Here is an 18,996-nt window from a genome sequence, read left to right on the forward strand (position 1 = left end):
ACGAGGAGTCGTATCGCAAGCCACCCGCCGCCAAGAGAGACGACGATACCCAACAAGACAAAGCAACATAAGTCGTCGCATGGAGTAGACGCCGTATTTGCGAGCGAGGGCTTGCAATAACTGTAATAATGCGACTTTAGCTTCACTTTGCAGTAAATAATACTAGTACAGTTTTCACCTTTCGTTCTGTTCTCCCCATCATTCAGTCCCATGAACGACCATTTTTCCGATGACTGGTTTCTATCCTATCCACGTAAGAGGAGCATCATAACTAATCTGATCCCTACTATCCATTTGCGCTGTGAAATTACCGGGTCGGATTGGGGATCTCACCCGGTGTGATCGGGTAGGTTGACTCGATGTGCTTCGGATCTTGACCCGTTTCATAAACGGGCAGCGATCCGACTCCACGGGCACGCTGGGTTGTTTGACCATTAGGAATAACCAAATGGCACCCAAGCTTCGCTTTTCTTTTTCCTACTTATTAATTACAAAAACAAAATAAATATTCTCCTATCGGCCGATATAATGAGTTTTTTAGTCACATTTCGCCACCAAACCCTTACTCTTCCTTTTTCTCTCTGTTGCCGGACCCTTCTTCCCACCTTCCTATAAACCGTCCTCGTCTCCTCTTCCCGGCAGCCGTCTTCCCGGAGCCGTAAGAGACTTCATTCCTGATATCCTCACCGGTGAGCGATCTCATTCTCGGTTTGTTGTGCGTGTGATGTGCATCGATCGAAATGGATTGAATGGTCTCATCGGTTTCTCGTTCCGTGACAGCTTCGTCTTGCGGCGGCGGCGGCGACCAGATCTGATCCGTCATGACGCTCGCTTTCCAGATAATCCGTCACTCCCGGAAGGTCCATTCTCCCCCTTTACCGCCGGCATCTCTTCCATTAAATTGAACTGACAGTTTTGGATTGGATTGAGATGAAATTGTTTTAAATTTGCTCGACATTTGATGCTCCTTTTCCGTTTACTTACGTGAAATTCTTTTTCTTCTCGGGATCTTCATCTTTGCTTATAATTCTGGACTTCAATTTGAGGCTATAGATTTGCGATTTAAGGTATGCTATGTAATCTCGGGCACTTCATCGGGTTGATGTGGGAGCGGCGGCTTTTCCGACTTATCCACGTAGGAGGAACATCATAGCTAATCCTTCCCCTAAGTCAAATCTTAGTTTCTTCCACCGAAACCCGAAAACCTAGCCTTTAGATTAACCCAGGAGCTATTCGCTTCGCCTGTCGCTCTTTGAATCCCCAATCGCTCACTCGATTCAACCATGTATCGTGCCATTTTCTCCCTCGCCTCCAAAGCCCGGTGAGATTTTGGTCCCTCCATTTCTCTCTCTCTTGTCTAGGACCTCTTACGATTTTTTCTGATTGTGACCATCCTACTTATTGTCTCTTCTTTTGCTAATCTGTTGGTTTGCTAGGGTCGCCAGAGGCTGCGGCAGACAGGTGGGAGGCTGAATCTTTTAATAGTGACAATTTCTTTTGTATTCGAATCTTAGCGTTTTTAATAATTTGATTGTTTTGTTCAAATTGAGTTTTGATTTCCAACTTTGATCATAAGGATAGATTCTACTAATAGTAACTGGTGTTGGAATATCTAGTGTTAGAAAGTAATGATGTTATGTCTGTGGCTGTAGATTGGAAGTAGACTTGGCAGGTGTAGAAACTATGCTGCAAAGGACATCAGATTTGGAGTTGAGGCTCATGCTTCGATGCTTCAGGGTGTGGAAAATCTTGATGATGCGGTGAAAGTGACCATCGGCCCGAAGGTATCAACTATTTGTTTGTTTATGCTGATGTATCAAGGAGTTATCATCATGTTGTCAGTAGAAAAAAAATCAAGAATGTAAGCCTTCTGTTAATTTGTGTTTAAGATCATTGACTTAATTGACTGAAGAAATGTAGTTATGTACTCTTGAAGGCATTGTGGACAGAATGTTGTCCAATAAAATATATTTGAATGTTTGGCCTAATCCATAGTCTTGTTTTTTTATAGGCATTTTGTTCGGAATCAGTTAGGACGAACTGTTACCAGAAAGCCACCACAAGAACTACTTTGGCTGGCATGAACTTCTACCATGCTTTATCATGGTTTGTGTATTCCCTGTGTCTTTGTAATATTTTTTAAACCTATTGGGTGGACTATAAATATAATTATAATTTTCAGTGTGCCGGTAGCTACAAGGAGACATTTTTCAACTAATTCAGGTTCAAATTATTCGTCTACTTGTTATCGCTTTATTTTTTATATCCAGGTTTTTGTTATGTATACAGGGATACATTTATTATTTTCCTTGTTATTTAGTAAGCACAGAATTGGATTCTTTTGATGATATATGAAGAACATAATCTTGAATCTTATACATATCTATATATTACAATACATTTACTTGAAATTTCTTTCACCAATTCGTCTTTTTGTATATTTATTAGCTTATAAAGTGCTGCAATATTTTTTGCAAGTTCAGGATTGCCTTGTCATGACATCCTGGCTTAGCTGTTATTGGGTTGACATTGATTTGTGCAGCAGCATGTGTTTGATGGGCTATACCTTAGCTGATTACATGCTTCCTGCAATGGCACATTGCCATAAGGCCGATTGCTAGCTGGGGCAAACGTTGTGCTAAATGTTGATTACTGTATGTGTGACACATGCTTTGCTTTTTCTAGAATAGTGTTACATGCTTTACTTTAGGATTCTTGGATCCTTGTAACTGAGGCCAACTGTTGTAGAGTATTCTTCACCAGCATTGTAATTTAGACTTATTGGCTCAGTCATTGTGTTGCCCTAACAAACACCATAAAATGCAAATAGATTGTACTAGACTAAACGCAAGTCCTTTTCTCGTAATTAATTGCAACTCCTTTTTTCCAATGCAAATATGAAAATGGTTGTTATGAATCATTTGATGTTGATCAGATCCAATTCTCTAAGGCCTTGCATCTAATGGGAACAACATGAACATTTCATTGGAGGATATCCATGGTGGGCAAGTATTGGTGTGCCATTACGTATGCCATGGTGCCAAATTGTGCTGCTAATATTGATTGGCAATCATACTAACATACATGTCATGTGTTTGAGTGGTTTACTATTTTCAATGATTTAAATAATAAACAGTCGTAGAGAACAGAATTTATTATTTATCATATAAATTTATGTGAAATAGTGATGATGTCCAACCTTAGAACCGAAATGCTGTATATTAAATGTCGTTCTCTAGGAAACTGAGAAGAGAAGCAACATAGCACTCGCTGTGCACTTGAGCAACTTAAGTTTTTGATTTCCCATGTGCTTGATGAATGGCAGAACTTACAATTCACTCTGCTTGTTGCCCTTCGTCTATGGTAAAGAATTTTTAAGTAATTGAAAGTTGAAGGGACATGAAACAGAAACTCTCAAAATTTTCTTGGGTAGAAAGGTTGGGTGGCTTGGGCCTACCATAAAATGTTTGGACTGACTTGGTTGACCAACCCATTGTGTCATGGAGTGGGATTGGTCTTAGTGTGGACCATAGAAGAGTAGGCGGAAGCACCTCTTTGGGCTGCTTCATAATGCTATGTAATCATATTTTGCAGTGCAAGTGAGTTGGCATTACCACTATTCTATCACGTACAATTTTCAGATACATTGCACAGCACCTGACATTTAATACCCTTGTGGAGGCTACTGCTGCCTTAATTTAGAATGCTGCAAGCAATTTCCTGTATGTTATAGCTTTCCAAAGCATTATGTGTTAGCTAAAGAGAAGTTTGGTTGGGTAGATATTTGAAGTGGCTAGTTACATGCATAAATAATGGAGGAGTGATTATACTGGAAGACAAGATAAATTTTGGTTAGTTGCTGCAATGTTAGAAATGCACAAATTTTACCCATTAAGGCTTCTTAGTGTGAGTTGAAAATTTGGCCCTTTTTTTATAGAAATTCCATAGCCACACCTCTATAATGAAAAAAGCTAATGGTTCTTTTTTATTTCTTTTTGCCAATGTCGATTGGATTCAAGATTGTGTTCTTTGTCTCAGAATAGTCTTTGCAATAAAATAGTCCTATAACACACCTTTTCCCTGTATGGCAACTATAGGTTATCAGGTCAGTGGAATTCTTGACCAGTTACCTCTGTTACAACTTACAATAGCTTCAGTGTTTCCTATCTGTTTGAAACTTTGCTAGTTCAATGTGACTTAATGAAACCGAGGAATAAAATAACCATTTGTGCTCCGAATTGGTTCACTTATTTTTGTTAACTCATACTCTTTTATGTAAATGAACCTTTCCCACACTCCATCAAGGTTCTTCTTCTAATATAAATTATACCGAAATTGTTAATCAGTGTTCAAAAACGTATTCTTTGTGATAATTGGAAAATGACAAGTTTTTGCAGGAAAAACTTTTTATTTGAAAATGATTCTTTTAAGTTGAAACTAAATTTCTCTGTCAATGCCATACATAAACATAAGTAGAAAAATGAGACATAAATACTTATCCAACATACGTATGCTTATGTGTTTTATTTTTTTCTACGTAAACATATTTAACATATAGTGGGTCTGCTTGCCGTGAAAGCAAGCCAAGTATGAGACTCTTAGAAATATGATATGATTATGGATTTTTCCTTCTTTTATATAAGAAACTGGACAAAATCCTTCCTTACTTGGACTTCATGCATTCCATACATGTTTAAGAAAAATGCAAAAGCAAAATGAGTGAGCTTTCAATTAGCGTTGCATCAATATATGATGGTGCCTTTTATCTTTATGAATTCATTTCGTTGTACTGATTATGTACTTTTTTCATTGCATATTTTATATTTTTATTGGTACATTATGTATATGCCTGCTTCTAACAATGACATTGAGGGCATTAAAATGGACACTTATTATTTCATTATATGGTTAGAGTTGCCTCCTCATGAAACAATTGGAATGCCATCACTTTCTCCAACCATGACCGAGGTATATAACACACTAAATGCTAGTTCTTCTGATATTATAGATCATGTATTTACTTGTTCAATGCTTTCTCCCATTGTAGGGAAATATTGCAAGGTGGCTGAAGAAGGAAGGAGACAAAGTTTTGCCGGGAGAAGTGCTTTGTGAAGTGGAAACTGTAAGTGGATTTGAGATGCAAAGATACCTACTTTGCCTTGGTGAAGTTTCATAGTATTAGTTCATATGTATTTCTGTAAAATTCAATCATTCTTTGATTAGGATAAAGCTACGGTGGAGATGGAGTGCATGGAAGAAGGCTATATTGCTAAGATAATACATGGGGATGGGTCCAAAGATCTAAAAGTTGGCGAGGTACTTGTATATATAGTGCATAATTATCTTTATTGCCAATGCCAATCTCATAGTTTTTCCCTTTAATTTATGGGTTTTATAGCTTTCATTAAACAATTATGCTCTAATGTTGCATGTATCATTTAAAAGGGGTGAACCTAGTGCATGAGGCTTTTGCTAATGCGGTGAGTTGAAGAGGGTATACAATCAAATGTATACGACCTTACCCTACAAGTAGAGAGGTTGTTTTTGTGATTTGAACCCTGCTACCCAAGTCTCAAAGGAGTAACCGTTGTGCAATTATACTGTTGCACTAGGGCTTATGTTGATCATTTTTTATAACCCTGCTTTTAACATGCTTGTCTTTTCTCATCTTTTATTTTTGTTATTGTTGCTCTGATTGTTATCACTGTTCTTGTATGTTTCCATGAACTTTAATAGGTCTCATGTGTATTTTTGTTGCTTGACGGAAAGTCTTCATTATTCTCTTTGTAATACTGAATTTTTCATGAAATTTTTTTATATTGATAGAGCAAATAATTTGTTTATAAATTGTTATATGTACTGTGGGTCTATTCATTTATTTCTTCTGTGATTTCCAGAGATGCACAGTATGTCATCGCTGTAGGGAATTAACCACCTTAGGACTATTGAACAAAGAGCAGTAGCTTTTTCTCCCTGTCTGTACCTTTACCACCTCACTACCCTTGGGAATTCACCAAGCTGATCTTTTTAGTTAGATACCCTTGCTTGTTGACATAAGTGGAGCTCAAATGAGTTTGGATGATAGATGGACTTTTGATTTAAAACTTTAAAATCTAGTTAAGTTTGACAAGGCATTGATCATCATATGGTGCAGGGTGGATGGTCAATTGCGAATCTGCTTTTATTTTGAGTTATCTCATCTATTTGGTTGATAGTGATGGAATTGGTAGATGGAGTTCATTGGTATAATATTTCTATTATTATGTGTTGGAAGTGGTACAAGTTGCCTTAAGTAAGATGGTATAAGTTGAGAGTTGGTTTGACCAATATAGGAATTTTTACAAGATATATGTGACAGGTAATGTTTTGTCTTGCATAGCCATCCATCACTAATCCATGGATGATTAGGTTGATAAATTTCCCTCTATTGAGTGAGGCAGCATCTACTTCAACCAGTATTAAGTAGTTTTGTTTCTGGATTTTGCAGGTCATTCAAAACATAGTTGTAAGGGATAGAAAGTAAAAAATGGAAGAGAAACCTGTGGTTTATTCAAAACATCGTGGTCTTCTGTGCCTCTGATGTTGCTTAAATTCAATTTATTCTTTGTATGATTCTTTCTAAAACCATTTTGATATTATGATCAGACCTTCATGACATGATATTACTTCTATACATTATGACTTTGATAATACAATCTGTCGTCAGGCGATTGCTATAATTGTGGAGGAAGAGGGTGATATCGAAAAATTTAAAGATTACAGTGTTTCAAAATCTTCTGCTCCAACTGAAGTTAAGACACCCTCTGAACCTTCCCAATCTAAAAAGGAGAAAGAAACCCCTGCCAAGGCTGCTGAACCAAATGCTTCAAAGACTGAAGAAGTTTCTCATTCAGAAGACCGGATCTTCTCTAGTCCCCTTGCAAGAAAGTTGGCAGAAGATAACAACGTGAGACATTTGTTTTATTAAATTAGTTGTTGATGTTTGACCCTAACAAAACTTGATTGTCTTCTGGTTCTAAGCATCAATTTCTGGATTACCTTTTGTTGTTTGCTTTCTCAGTTTGTTTCCCTTTACACAGGTGTCACTTTCAAGTTTGAAAGGTACTGGTCCTGATGGCCGGATTGTGAAGGCAGATGTTGTTGATTATTTGGGTATGCTTCTCACCATCCTCTATTGTATTTCTTATAAGGATTTCATAGATGCTTTGCTAGATGCTATTTTACTATTTTACTTGTACGTACCATGGAGGCATACAGAATGATGAATCATCATAGCGTGATAATTAGTTTGCTCGTAATTATGGATAAAGAACCTGCAATATTTTTAGGAGTTGGTTTTAGTAGCATTTTATCAAGTATCTTTTAAAAGGAAAGTGAATGTATGATTTAATTCTCTAGCTGCTAATTGCACTACTAAAGCATGTTTGTTAATGCTTTACTTAGTGTTGGTCTGGAAAAACCCTTCTAGTATTGCTAAAACATATATATTGATTAAATTCTATTGCATAACTTCCGTTTTCATAGTTATACATGTATGGTCAATCAAATATAGAGTTCGCCAGATGACATCATCTTGGAACATAGATGTTCTACTCATTACTGGGGCATATGGTTAACCTCAGATGGAACTGAGAGCAAGTGATAACTTGTTACTGTCGCCTGTGAGATAGTTTGCTGTAGAAACCCACTGTAGTGGGGAACTAGCATTCCAACTTTTACAGTAGATAAATTACACATTTTTCTTTCATTCATATGAATGTTAGTATATTGAATTGAGTGATTGAAGCCAAAGGTTGATTTCACTTTGCATGTTTTGCAAATGTATGCCTTGCAAAGATGAACCAACTGAACACTGATTGCAGTTTTTAACTATCCCACTATGATGCTATAGTTTGTGAAGCTGATCATTGGCAACAGATTGCTGTCTAAGTTATTTGAGATATTGTGATTTTTCTTTGCTCCATACTGAGTTAGTTTTGGCAAAGTTTGGAAATAATGGTTGAAATGTAATTTATAATACATGAGTAATACTTTAAGTGGGACTTATTACTGCATTTCTTTATGATAAAAGTATGCCTCTGTTGGAATTCATCATTGTAGAAGCATATTTGCTATTAATAACACAGTGTTCATGATGAGTATGCTTACGAGGTGCAATTACTCATTTGAGATCTTGTGTATGTACAAACATATCGGACCATGAAATGCAATTTTGGGTACCAGACCCATTCTGGTCAATGGCTGGATTGTCATTGGTCCAGTCCATGCCAGCATACAAATAAATGGGTATGCCAGCATAGTCTTTAGTTCAATCTTTATCTGCTGGATGGACTTCATGGAGATAAAGTTTGTGTCAAATCATGTGACCTTTGGTCTTAGATACTTCCCTTATGTGAGTTTTACATCAATTATAAATAGATGATGCTTTGTGCTTTTTGCCACTATTCTCTTCACTGTAAGGATGTCCCAATGTTCTTTATCATAAGGTTTATATGAGCAGTTCATGGTATCCAGAAAAAAAGGTCTTCATGTGTCCATCAGTTGTTTGTCAATCTTGAGATTTGAGCTGTTAACAGTCACCATTTGTATTACATAGTGCTTCCCAATGTCATTCACCACTGCTAAATATATCATTCGCCTTGAATTTGATTTTATGTACTATCCATCTTATGGAAGATGATCCTCTTGTTACAAAAAGTCAGGATAGTGATAATGCTTATCTCGATTTGAGTCAGGCCGACAATCACATATGAGGGTCACACTTTATGTTCCCATGGTTTGCTAAATTACTTATCAAATTTCCAATTTCCTCTTCCTCATTGTGATACTACCTAGAAATCTCATACAAAGTAGGTGACTCTATCTTTGGATCATGTTCTTGAATGATGGATGCCATGGGTCGATAGTAAGATTCTCGAATTGCATGTATAGAAATTCCTTTGAAGTTGAATGACTTTGCTATCGCCATCCAATATCTTTCTTCCATGTAAGCATCCCTTGATCCTCATTTGCTTCTCACTTTAAGGGGAATGTTGAATGAGCAAGACATAAGATCAAAAAAGACTTTATCAGGAGTGACCTTTTGTTCAAGGAGCTCAAAGAAAGCCCCATATGCCCACCCTGCTGCCATTTTTACATATCTCATGAGATGTGCTAGGTATGTGCTACCCAAGTTACAGGCCAGTTCCAGTATTATTGCTTTCAAAAGCAAGTATGAGCTCTGGTCATCTTTCTTCCTGCATAACAGACTTCTGGATAACTGACTTGGGAAAGGAGTGGTCGGGAGTTCTCCTCTCCCTCAGAAACCGTCTTGGAAAGTCATCTCCTCATCAAGTTGCCTTTCCTTAAACAACTGTGGTGAACTTGGGAATATGAGCTGCTCTTCTCAGCACCTCCTCTTCCCTCAGGTAACCAACCCTAGCTAACTTGGTCAAGGATGGCACTCTTGTTTAAAACCTGAGCACCACTGCCATTGGGTTGCCTAATTGAAGGATCAGCTGAACAGAGATGGTCAAACACCATTTTGACTACCACTACCATTGTTATGCTCATATTGTGAAGAACCATCAAATCCATGTTGATATATCATGGCCTCTTGCATATATTAGTGCTTGGGTGATATAAGAACTAGTTGTAATATCAGGGTCCTCATCAACATTGTTTCTATAATCCTCATAATTATCATGGATGGGAGGGTTAGATGCCTGTTACAAAGCTCCTCCCTTTGGTCTTTCTGTTTTAGCCATATGGTGATTTGAGCATCCAACTTAACTCCTAAAGCCTGTCCAATTTCTTGGGTACCTTGGTGGATTTGGTCAGTGGACATTTGATCACTTTGGGAAATTTATTAGCCAGATGGTACTTTAGTCAGGTTATTTTCCCACCTCGACTAACATACACAATAGATGCTTCATGCCTCGGTGTGCCAACCCACAATTGAGGAGATTGTGTTGTACGTAAACTATTTAGAATTTCATCAGATAGAGCTGGAATAACATGTTTCTCACTATTTTTTCAAATGTTTAATACAATTGATGATTAGCTATCTAACTATAAATCCACCTTTAGTGCTTTTCTAACGATTGCTTCATCCACTACACTAACTCAAATTTTGGAAGAATCTTTTAGCAATATCATGCCATGAATCTGAAATAAGTTTTGATTTCTCTTCATGATGCCATTACCCTCTACTTGTTCACCATTGTGCATCTCACTCCCCTTGATCATTAGAGTAGTGTGGCGATGGGGAATTAAGAGAGGGGGATGATCAACCAATATCCTAGATTCAGAACTTTTTCATACGTTAGGATTCTTTCCACATGATTGTATTCTACTCCATAATAAAATTTGGAAAACCATCCAAGCCTCTCTATTTTTGACTTGATATTGAAAATATGACCTGCTTCCAAACTAGATCTTTGCAAATGTAGGTTGGATTCATGTCTAATCCATGCAATTCTATGTCTGATCCATGTGGATCTAGGTCTTTTTTTTTTTGGATTTTTTTGTATTTATGCAATTGTAAAACAGATTGGTGCAAATCTACAATGGAGTAGTATGGACCATGGCTAAAACTACATAAATGTAGGCTGGATCTAGTTTAGATCTAAGCAAGTATAGGTTAAAATTATGTATTCTTGCGTAGATTCCATGTAGCCAAAGTCGAATGAATTTCATCAGATCTTCGTGAATTTTGGTTGGATTCAAGTGGGGGGCAAAATATTTTGGTTTGTGTGGCGGTTCAGCAATGGATTGGTAAATACCGGCCCACACTGGCTAATAAGGATGAAACTTCTTTGTTTTTTTTGGCAAAGAGTGAGTAGTGAAGGTGGTATTCGAGCCCAGGACCTTGTGATAAATTGTTAAGATCTTTACTGGATAAACTAGTTGACACCTTCCAAAATGTGTAGTTGAGGTTTCAAACCCTCAACCTTTGGTAAGAGGGTCTGGTTCACCATCACCAGACCATTGTTTAAGGTGTAGTAGAAAGTCAACATTAGTTTAAGGTGTAGTAGGAAATCAACATTAGTGTTATCTGCTACTTTCCTAGCCGCCTAGATCAATGGAGCCTTATTTATGGCCAAATTGGTAGTAGGAAGTCAACATTAGTGGATAACACATTGGTTAATTTTCAAAATTTGACAGATATTATAAGCTAAATAGCAAGCACATGCCGTGCAAGTGCAAAAGAGAAGCCTAACTCTCACACGTGCTACCATTCATCCATTTGACTTGAGCTAACTATCATGTAAATGTGGTCTTTTGGTGCACAGGTCCCATTTTTACTTGAACTTTAATGAAGCCTTTCAAGTGGAAAAGAAATGTGCTTGATAGAGAAGAGGGTGACTTTTCCCATTGCTTATTTGGGTTGCGTGGCACTATTTTGTGTTGTGATTTCTTATGCAGCAAATTTTTTATTTTGTAAGTTTTAAGAATCTCTAGCTATTTGAGATATTTTTTAGCTTATGCACCAGGTGTTTTACACTGAAAGGTGAGCTGAAATAACTCAGATTTTTGAGAAGAGACTATATTTATATTAATGCAGTATTGAAGTCTTCAAGCATTAAGTACTTTGTGGGTACTAATATCATCTTGTAGCGCTTGCATTAAATTCAATCATGCCACATGCTACCATATCATATAACATTGTGTGGCATATGCAACATGTGCTACATTGCATATACCTTGCAGTGCTTGGTTGACAATAGTTTAACATGTAAGCACTTCTCTTGGTGAATCACATTATCCATTTAAAAATATTATTAGATTAATTCTTTTATTCAACTAGCAAATGCTTAGTTTATCACTGATACCCTATGGTAAGACCTTGTACCATAACCAAGTTATCTTTGTTGTGAATGCTGATGGTTTGTATCTTGTAGCGATAAACTTCTCTTATTCTTTTATTGTTTTTCTGCTTCAACTGTTGCCCTTTTTTCTATAGTCCACTGACTTCAGTTGCACCACTTATCATCGTATGAAAAAAAAGGGCCAAGCAGTTGTTGATGTTTTGCTCCTGCTGTCATCTGGTTAAGGAATCTCTTATATTAGTTTGAGAAATCCTTACCCACTAACACCATATTGACATCACTAACAATTAAGACGTGATTATATTGCAATCATAAGTTCAATTATGTTATCTTACTGTTTGGAGACCTTGATAGTCATGCACTTCTCTATATGCATAACACAATCATATTTATGATAAAACATTTCATGTTTCTTTGGTATCATAAAAGTGACTGTGCATTTGATTGAATGTAGCATCTAGGGAAAAAGATGTCTATGCTCAATCCAAGGCAAAGGGTCCAGCCGCTGTTCAAGGATTGGATTATGTGGACCTTCCAAATTCCCAGATAAGAAAAGTAACTAAATCCGTCCTTCAATCTTCTCACCTAGTTGAGTTTCTAGTGTTGTTGTGTTCATATTTGATGGTCCAAATTTGCAGGTTACAGCTTCCCGCTTGCTGCTGTCTAAACAGACTATTCCCCACTACTATTTAACAGTAGACACCCGTGTTGACAAGCTTATGGAGTGAGTATCAATTTGCTGTAATTTAACGTTGATAGTGTAACATTGTTTGTTGAATGTTGGTTTCATTGAAAGTGGATGCAATTAAGATAATCCAGAGTATGAACTACTTTACACTTCCCTCAGGTTGCGGAGCAAACTTAATGCTATACAAGAGACTTCTGGTGGTAAAAGAATATCAATCAATGACCTTGTCATAAAGGTTTGTTCCCTTTAAATCCCATCTAGTGATATATTATTTGTGAATTTATACATTATACTCCTGATTGTAATTTTGTAATGGTCGGCTAGGACTTCATGCTCAGCAAGATGCAGCAAAATATGTTCTTTTGAGAATTCAGTTACCATGATGATTCCACATTGTTTGATGTTCTTCTAAGTTAAAGCTAGCAACTGATTTTGCATCTGGAGCCTTGTCAGTTTTATGTTTTCAATCCCGTATACTGATGATCTGATAAAAGTTTCTGCCTTGTGTTGATTCCTCTGATGCAATCTAAGGAGTGTCTATCTGTAGGTTTTGCTCTTCAGTTGGAGACTCTATTAGATATAATCTTATGATTTTCTGGTTTGCTGCATGCTTTAATACCAATTATTGATGAGCTTGCATTGCTAACTTTGTTAGTTGTCCGGTTAGTGGTGGTTGTCAAGACTATTAGGCAACTAAAAAGAGGTGTGAAACACCTAGGTTGTCTCTGCTTTTTCACATGGGCGTTCCATTGACATGGTAAGAAATATGCACAGAATGTATGAGGAGCATTGTTTTTAGGATTTTGATTGTAATTTTTAGGTGCAAGGCTAACCTAAGTGGTTCAAGGTGATGAGAGAAACTTCTTATTAAGCACCACATGGATCATTGGTTTCTTTTCTTTTTGTTGCTATAAGTTTCTTTTTCATGAACCTCTAATGACCATTTACCCTCTTTGACACGGGAGAGGGACCAACATCCAAATTAATCCTAATAGCTTGATATATTAATCAAGTAAGACTCCTTATTGTGGGTTATGTACATATAAATAACATCATGTTACTTCAAGATCAGACATAAAACTCAACATCAAGAATAAAGAAAGGGAGTGAATTATGGTGTCCTATCTGAATTCATCTTTAATACCATAACTCAATTTTTTTGTTGTAGGAGTTGTTCTATCATGTATGATGCAAACCCAAAATCATTGGATAGTACCATGTTTATCATGATCAACTTGCTTACAATAAATGGAGCTCTGAGAAAATTGCAGAATACTACGACATAACTAGACCATTATCATTGATAATTGCCTTTTTATATAATTGAATATTTTCTATCTTTATCACAAGAGACAAATTAATTGGGGAATTTCTATTGTTGGGAATGCCTACCATATCCTTACGAATTTGTTTGACTTGAAGTGTCCTATGTTTTCTTGACCAAGGACTTTGGGTGTTGTTATTCTGATGTCGTTTGACATGACCAAATAACTATTTTGTGATCAAAGACATCTTTTTATGAAGGACTGCATGCCTAATCGATATATTGTTGAACTTACATGTCATCGTCCTTCTATTTTTCCATTTTAGTTTATCTCTCAGTTTGAGTGATGATGCAAGGATTGATTATGGTTGAAATGGCTTTTTTCCTTTTCTTTGTTATTTTTTAGCATAAGAATGTTATTATCTTTTTGATCACAAATTAGGGTTTGTCGTATTGAGCTGTATCACTCATTATGGGCGGTATGTATTGGTCCAACAAGGGATTGGTATGCGGACCACCCTGTATCGGGCTGTACTTGTTACATGACCCTATATCGAGCGATACAAGGTCTATATCAGTTGGTAATGGTCGAAATCTGATTGTTACCGATCTGTACTGGTCGGTAACGATCAGATTTCAATCATTACCGATCAAGGGCTTATATTGCCCTATTTCAAACGATCAAATTGATCGTTTGAAATATATGAAAGGGTTTTGAAACTCTTTTCTTTGCCACAATCATCCTCCCAGTGTGCAAAGACAAAGGGGAAGGCAGTAGCATTAGCCATATCGTTGGAAAGAATCGGGTCAAGCAATGAGACACCCTCTCAATCGCTTCGACCGATGATGGCGGCGACATCGGGGAGTTGATGGTCCTGTGTACACAATTTGAGGGTGGTGCATGGGCCGAGGAGCAGTATTTTACACATGCCACTAAAGATTCTGATCATGGAGCTCGACGAGGTATCTGTCAAGTTTATACACAGAAGGAGAAGTGGAAGGGGAAAGGTAGTAGATGATTTTGAGCATATGCGATAGAGCCTATACGACGTAGACACAGAGCAAAGCTCATCATATTCACAATCGGCATATTATGAAGAATCTTATGGCCAACAGCAGTATGATGATAGTTGGTCTTACTTCTTCGAGTTGTAGTACATTGATTGATCTTATGATACGGAGCGACAGATCAATGACAAAAGTAAAAGTGTTGACATTCTCCATGCTCTGCACCAATACATGGCATAATCGTCCTTACCTCAGGAGCCACTTCAGACACTTATGGTTCACAACGATCAATCTACGACCATCTCCAAATTGATGCACCACTAGCATATGGTGTATCAATATACTATGTCGTAGGATTTATTTAAGGATTGGGTTCGACAAACATGTCAAATTAATATATAGATACATAAGATCAAGGACCCCAATCCATTGCTTATGGAGTCTCGATATTCTTTTTGGTGGTAGAACCAGGTATATCCATCGATTAATTATTTGATTTATTTGAATCTTAAAGTTTAAGTTGTTTAAAAAATAATCTAACAATTCAAACCATCTCTGTAGATAGTTCAATATTAATGGAAGGATAATTCAGAATGTACCACAAAGTTACTCCTCAAAGCTCGAAGAAGATATGCATCATTCTTTTTTCCTGATTTAGATAATTTTTGCTAAAATTATACTAAATTTATATTTATTTTCAACTTAAAAACCTCAATTTAATTTTTTTTTGGGTCTATTTTTAGATATTTTTGAGCTATTTTCGGTAATTTTACCATACCATCAGTACTCCTCGACATTATGCCGACATATGGTACGTTGGTATGCCTCAGTACGTATCGTACTGATAGCTAGTTGATACACTGGTATGGACCGGTAAGGTAACCTTGTTGCAAACATTGTTTTTCTTGGTGTTTCTTGCTGGTGTAATACAAGTCCAAAGTTTAAAATTTTGGCTTGGTATCCATTTTGGCACTTTACCAAATTTTAGTTAAGTAATGAAGTAGTAGAAGTAGAATTAGAGAATATTTAAGCAATATTGGAGAAGTAGAGAAATATAGAAAGGCTATGAGGGAACAATGGTAGCCTAATATACTATAGGGTTTTTAAGCCTATAAAATGAATTGTAAGTCTCTTTTATCAAGGTTTGTAATCTTGTCTTATTTTTTCAGTAATGAAGATATCTTTTTAGCTTACTTGGTCTTCTTTCCCTAGAATTAGAGACTAGTGGTACCACACTGAGGTTTGAATGATGTGCTAGGGAACTACGGTATATCCTGAGTCTTTTCTTAGTGTTATGGAGGTGACTCACGTGCTTATGGCCATCTTTACACTAATGAACGAGAGATGGAAGGACATGGCTCGAGCACTTGATTGAGCAAATTATGAATTTCAAGTTATGACAAGGGGAAAGTAGTACTGGAGGCTGATAGACCACAGATCAGTCAACTTGTGAGTGTGCCCATGTCCAACAATGATGTGTCTGGTGACACTGGTCCTTTCTCACAGGGCCAAACCATGGTGTGTGATGCAACATTGCACTGGCGTATAAATAACTTTGTGCTTGTGTAGCCCTAGTCTCTTGTTTAAATATGCATTTAAACATGTGATTGTCTAACCAAATTCTGTAATGTTTTGAGTCTATGTTTACTGTTTCTCATATAATTTGTTATCCAATTGTATATGTTTAACTTTGTTTTATGACAGAAGTTGATGATTGTAGTTTCAATGTGAAAAGATATATTGTGAATATCCAATCTATTCCATTGTCTTCTTGCAAAAAATAAGTGTATATAGATCTTGATCAGAAATTTTATTATCTGGCGTCATAGGATTGTTGATGTTTTTGTTTTCCTATTCTTTGTTGAGCTTGACATGTTTTGCATTATCATCAAGGAACGGAAATTTCTCGTCTTTAAAATCTGATTTGGTGCAACAGTTCTGAATATGTTCTGAACATACATTTAAAACACAGGCAGCTGCTTTGGCTCTTCGCAAAGTTCCTCAGTGTAACAGTTCCTGGACGAATGACTTCATTCGACAGTAAAACTCCTGAATTTTATATTATTCTTTTCAAATAATTTTCTTTTTAGTAAGTTATAGATTCATCCCGACTTAATTCTGTTGATGCAGGTACAACAATGTTAATATCAATGTTGCTGTCCAGACAGATAATGGGTTGTTTGTTCCAGTTATTAGGGTAATTAGTGGCACATGAATTCATGGCTTTAGTGCATGTATTATGTGTTCTATAACATGCATGTGATTTTTGCAGGATGCAGACAAGAAGGGACTGTCTATAATTGCAGAGGAAGTGAAGAATTTGGCTCAGAAGGCCAAAGAGAACAGCTTGAAACCAGAAAATTATGAGGTATCAAAATATAGTTGCAAGGATCTAACAGCAATAGCTTTATGCCTAATAACTCGGTGAAAATTATTTTGTAGGGAGGTACATTTACGGTGTCAAATCTTGGAGGTCCTTTTGGTGTCAAGCAGTTCTGTGCCATCATAAATCCTCCTCAATCAGCCATTTTGGCTGTTGGATCTGGTATATTTTAATTGTTCATAATGTTTATCTGCAATGTAATAATGCATACTGATGCTGGAATTTGTTTCCGAGTGGAGCAGCTGAGAGGAGGGTGCTTCCTGGTGGTGCTCCTGACCAATTTGAATTTGGTTCCTTCATGTCAGTCACATTGAGTTGTGATCACCGTGTGATTGATGGTATGTGCCACCTACTCATGCATTACGCTTTCGGTGTACAATTGGTGGAATTGACCCCCGACTTTTCTTCCACACTAATGTCAGGTGCGATTGGCGCCCAGTGGTTGAAAGCTTTTAAAGGCTACATTGAGAACCCACACTCCATGTTACTGTGAAGCGAACGTTGCATCTAACATTTTTGTAGGGTTTATCCAATAAAGATTGCACATGCTCTCCAGTTCTTTTGTTAATTATATCCCAATTTAAAGGGTGTTGTGGCCATTCTGGAGTGGTCAACTAATAATTTTCATGTGCTTAAGCGTTTGTCACAGCAACTACAATTCGGAATGTCCCAACAATTTGGGGTCTTTGCATGCATGTTTTCATGTTCTCTAAACCTGTGAACGACACGTGTCGTTGTCCTTGTGGTCAATTTGTTATTTTTTTTGTTTCTATTTCTTGTGGCTTAGATAGATAGTATGCTTTGTTGTATCCGCTTTATTTTGAACACACTGTCTTTACCCATATCTCAATGGGATCATCTTTGCTTATGAACGTTAATGTGAATCTCGTCTGTATATTGGATTCTAGCAATAAGGACATTGTATTTCATGTACAATGATTTAATGTTTTGAAGGATCCCTGGACCTTCTATATGCTTCTGAAATTGTACAACCCTTGGCACTGAATGATTCAACTTCCAGCAAGTCTTAATGATGTGCCTAACAAAGAATCAGTTGTAATTTAATTTGTTTCTCTAGTTATTTTTTGCAGTCTAATATTTTGATGTGAGCTTATTTATTAGGGTTTAAGCTTTCCTTTAAATCATTGGAAATTATCATAATATATTGATCCCTCTGTTCTCAATTCCTAGTCATATTAATGTGCTAATTATTGTCTTAAGATTGTCGTTATTTTGATGATAATAATTTGGTTCAACCTCACCGCAAAAAGGTTGCTCGCTTTACCTAAATCTTTGTGCTCATCCTAATTTATGGTCATTGTTATGCGCTCGAAATTAAGTATCTAAGACTTGGATCATCTAAGGTTTTTCTTTATAATAAAAATTCTGTAATAATATGTTTATTTTAATCATTTTCTAATAATGCAAAGATATTAGGGTGAATTTTCTTAAATTTTTTTTATTTTTTTCTCAAAAGGCTTTCCTTGTTTTGGTTTGTTTTTCAAATGATGACCATAATTCGAATAATGTTCAGAATACCTATCACCAACAACAATGGTATTTTTTTTCATCAGTTTTTTTTTTCACTAGTTTTGGATCATTACAGTATTTTTATTGAGTTTATTTATAATATTTTTTAATAATGTTATGATTTTTTTATTGATGTATTAAAAATATTGTAAACCTATTGAAAAACATTGAAAGTGATATCATATTATATCTCTTTGATTAACATCATTATAAATTATTATGGTATCATATTTTTAGATTTATACTTAACTTGATTGAGATTAGGAGTTCATTATTTACAGTATTTTTAAGTATATTTTATAGTATTTTATTG

General features: G+C 36.3%; 1 protein-coding gene and 1 long non-coding RNA gene across 2 annotated transcripts; both read left to right on the forward strand.

Moving 5' to 3' along the window:
- The first annotated feature begins 532 nt into the window (after window positions 1-532).
- On the forward strand, window positions 533-18,126 carry LOC135650712 (dihydrolipoyllysine-residue acetyltransferase component 2 of pyruvate dehydrogenase complex, mitochondrial-like). The gene is made up of 19 exons (XM_065170263.1): window positions 533-689; window positions 781-860; window positions 1,653-1,784; window positions 2,012-2,106; window positions 2,183-2,223; window positions 4,913-4,968; window positions 5,048-5,122; window positions 5,224-5,316; window positions 6,707-6,946; window positions 7,080-7,152; window positions 12,265-12,365; window positions 12,449-12,534; window positions 12,658-12,733; window positions 16,743-16,810; window positions 16,901-16,967; window positions 17,043-17,138; window positions 17,213-17,315; window positions 17,396-17,491; window positions 17,576-18,126. Exons 2-19 carry the CDS (start codon window positions 822-824, stop codon window positions 17,644-17,646), a joined length of 1,608 nt encoding a protein of 535 aa, XP_065026335.1. The 5' UTR covers window positions 533-689; window positions 781-821; the 3' UTR covers window positions 17,647-18,126.
- On the forward strand, window positions 7,167-11,343 carry LOC135650713 (uncharacterized). The gene is made up of 2 exons (XR_010501604.1): window positions 7,167-9,157; window positions 9,248-11,343. It is a non-coding gene; the product is annotated as an uncharacterized LOC135650713 (long non-coding RNA).
- Window positions 18,127-18,996: the final 870 nt, after the last annotated feature.

Source organism: Musa acuminata, chromosome BXJ3-10 (genome assembly GCF_036884655.1).
Source record: "Musa acuminata AAA Group cultivar baxijiao chromosome BXJ3-10, Cavendish_Baxijiao_AAA, whole genome shotgun sequence".
Lineage (NCBI taxonomy): Eukaryota > Viridiplantae > Streptophyta > Magnoliopsida > Zingiberales > Musaceae > Musa > Musa acuminata.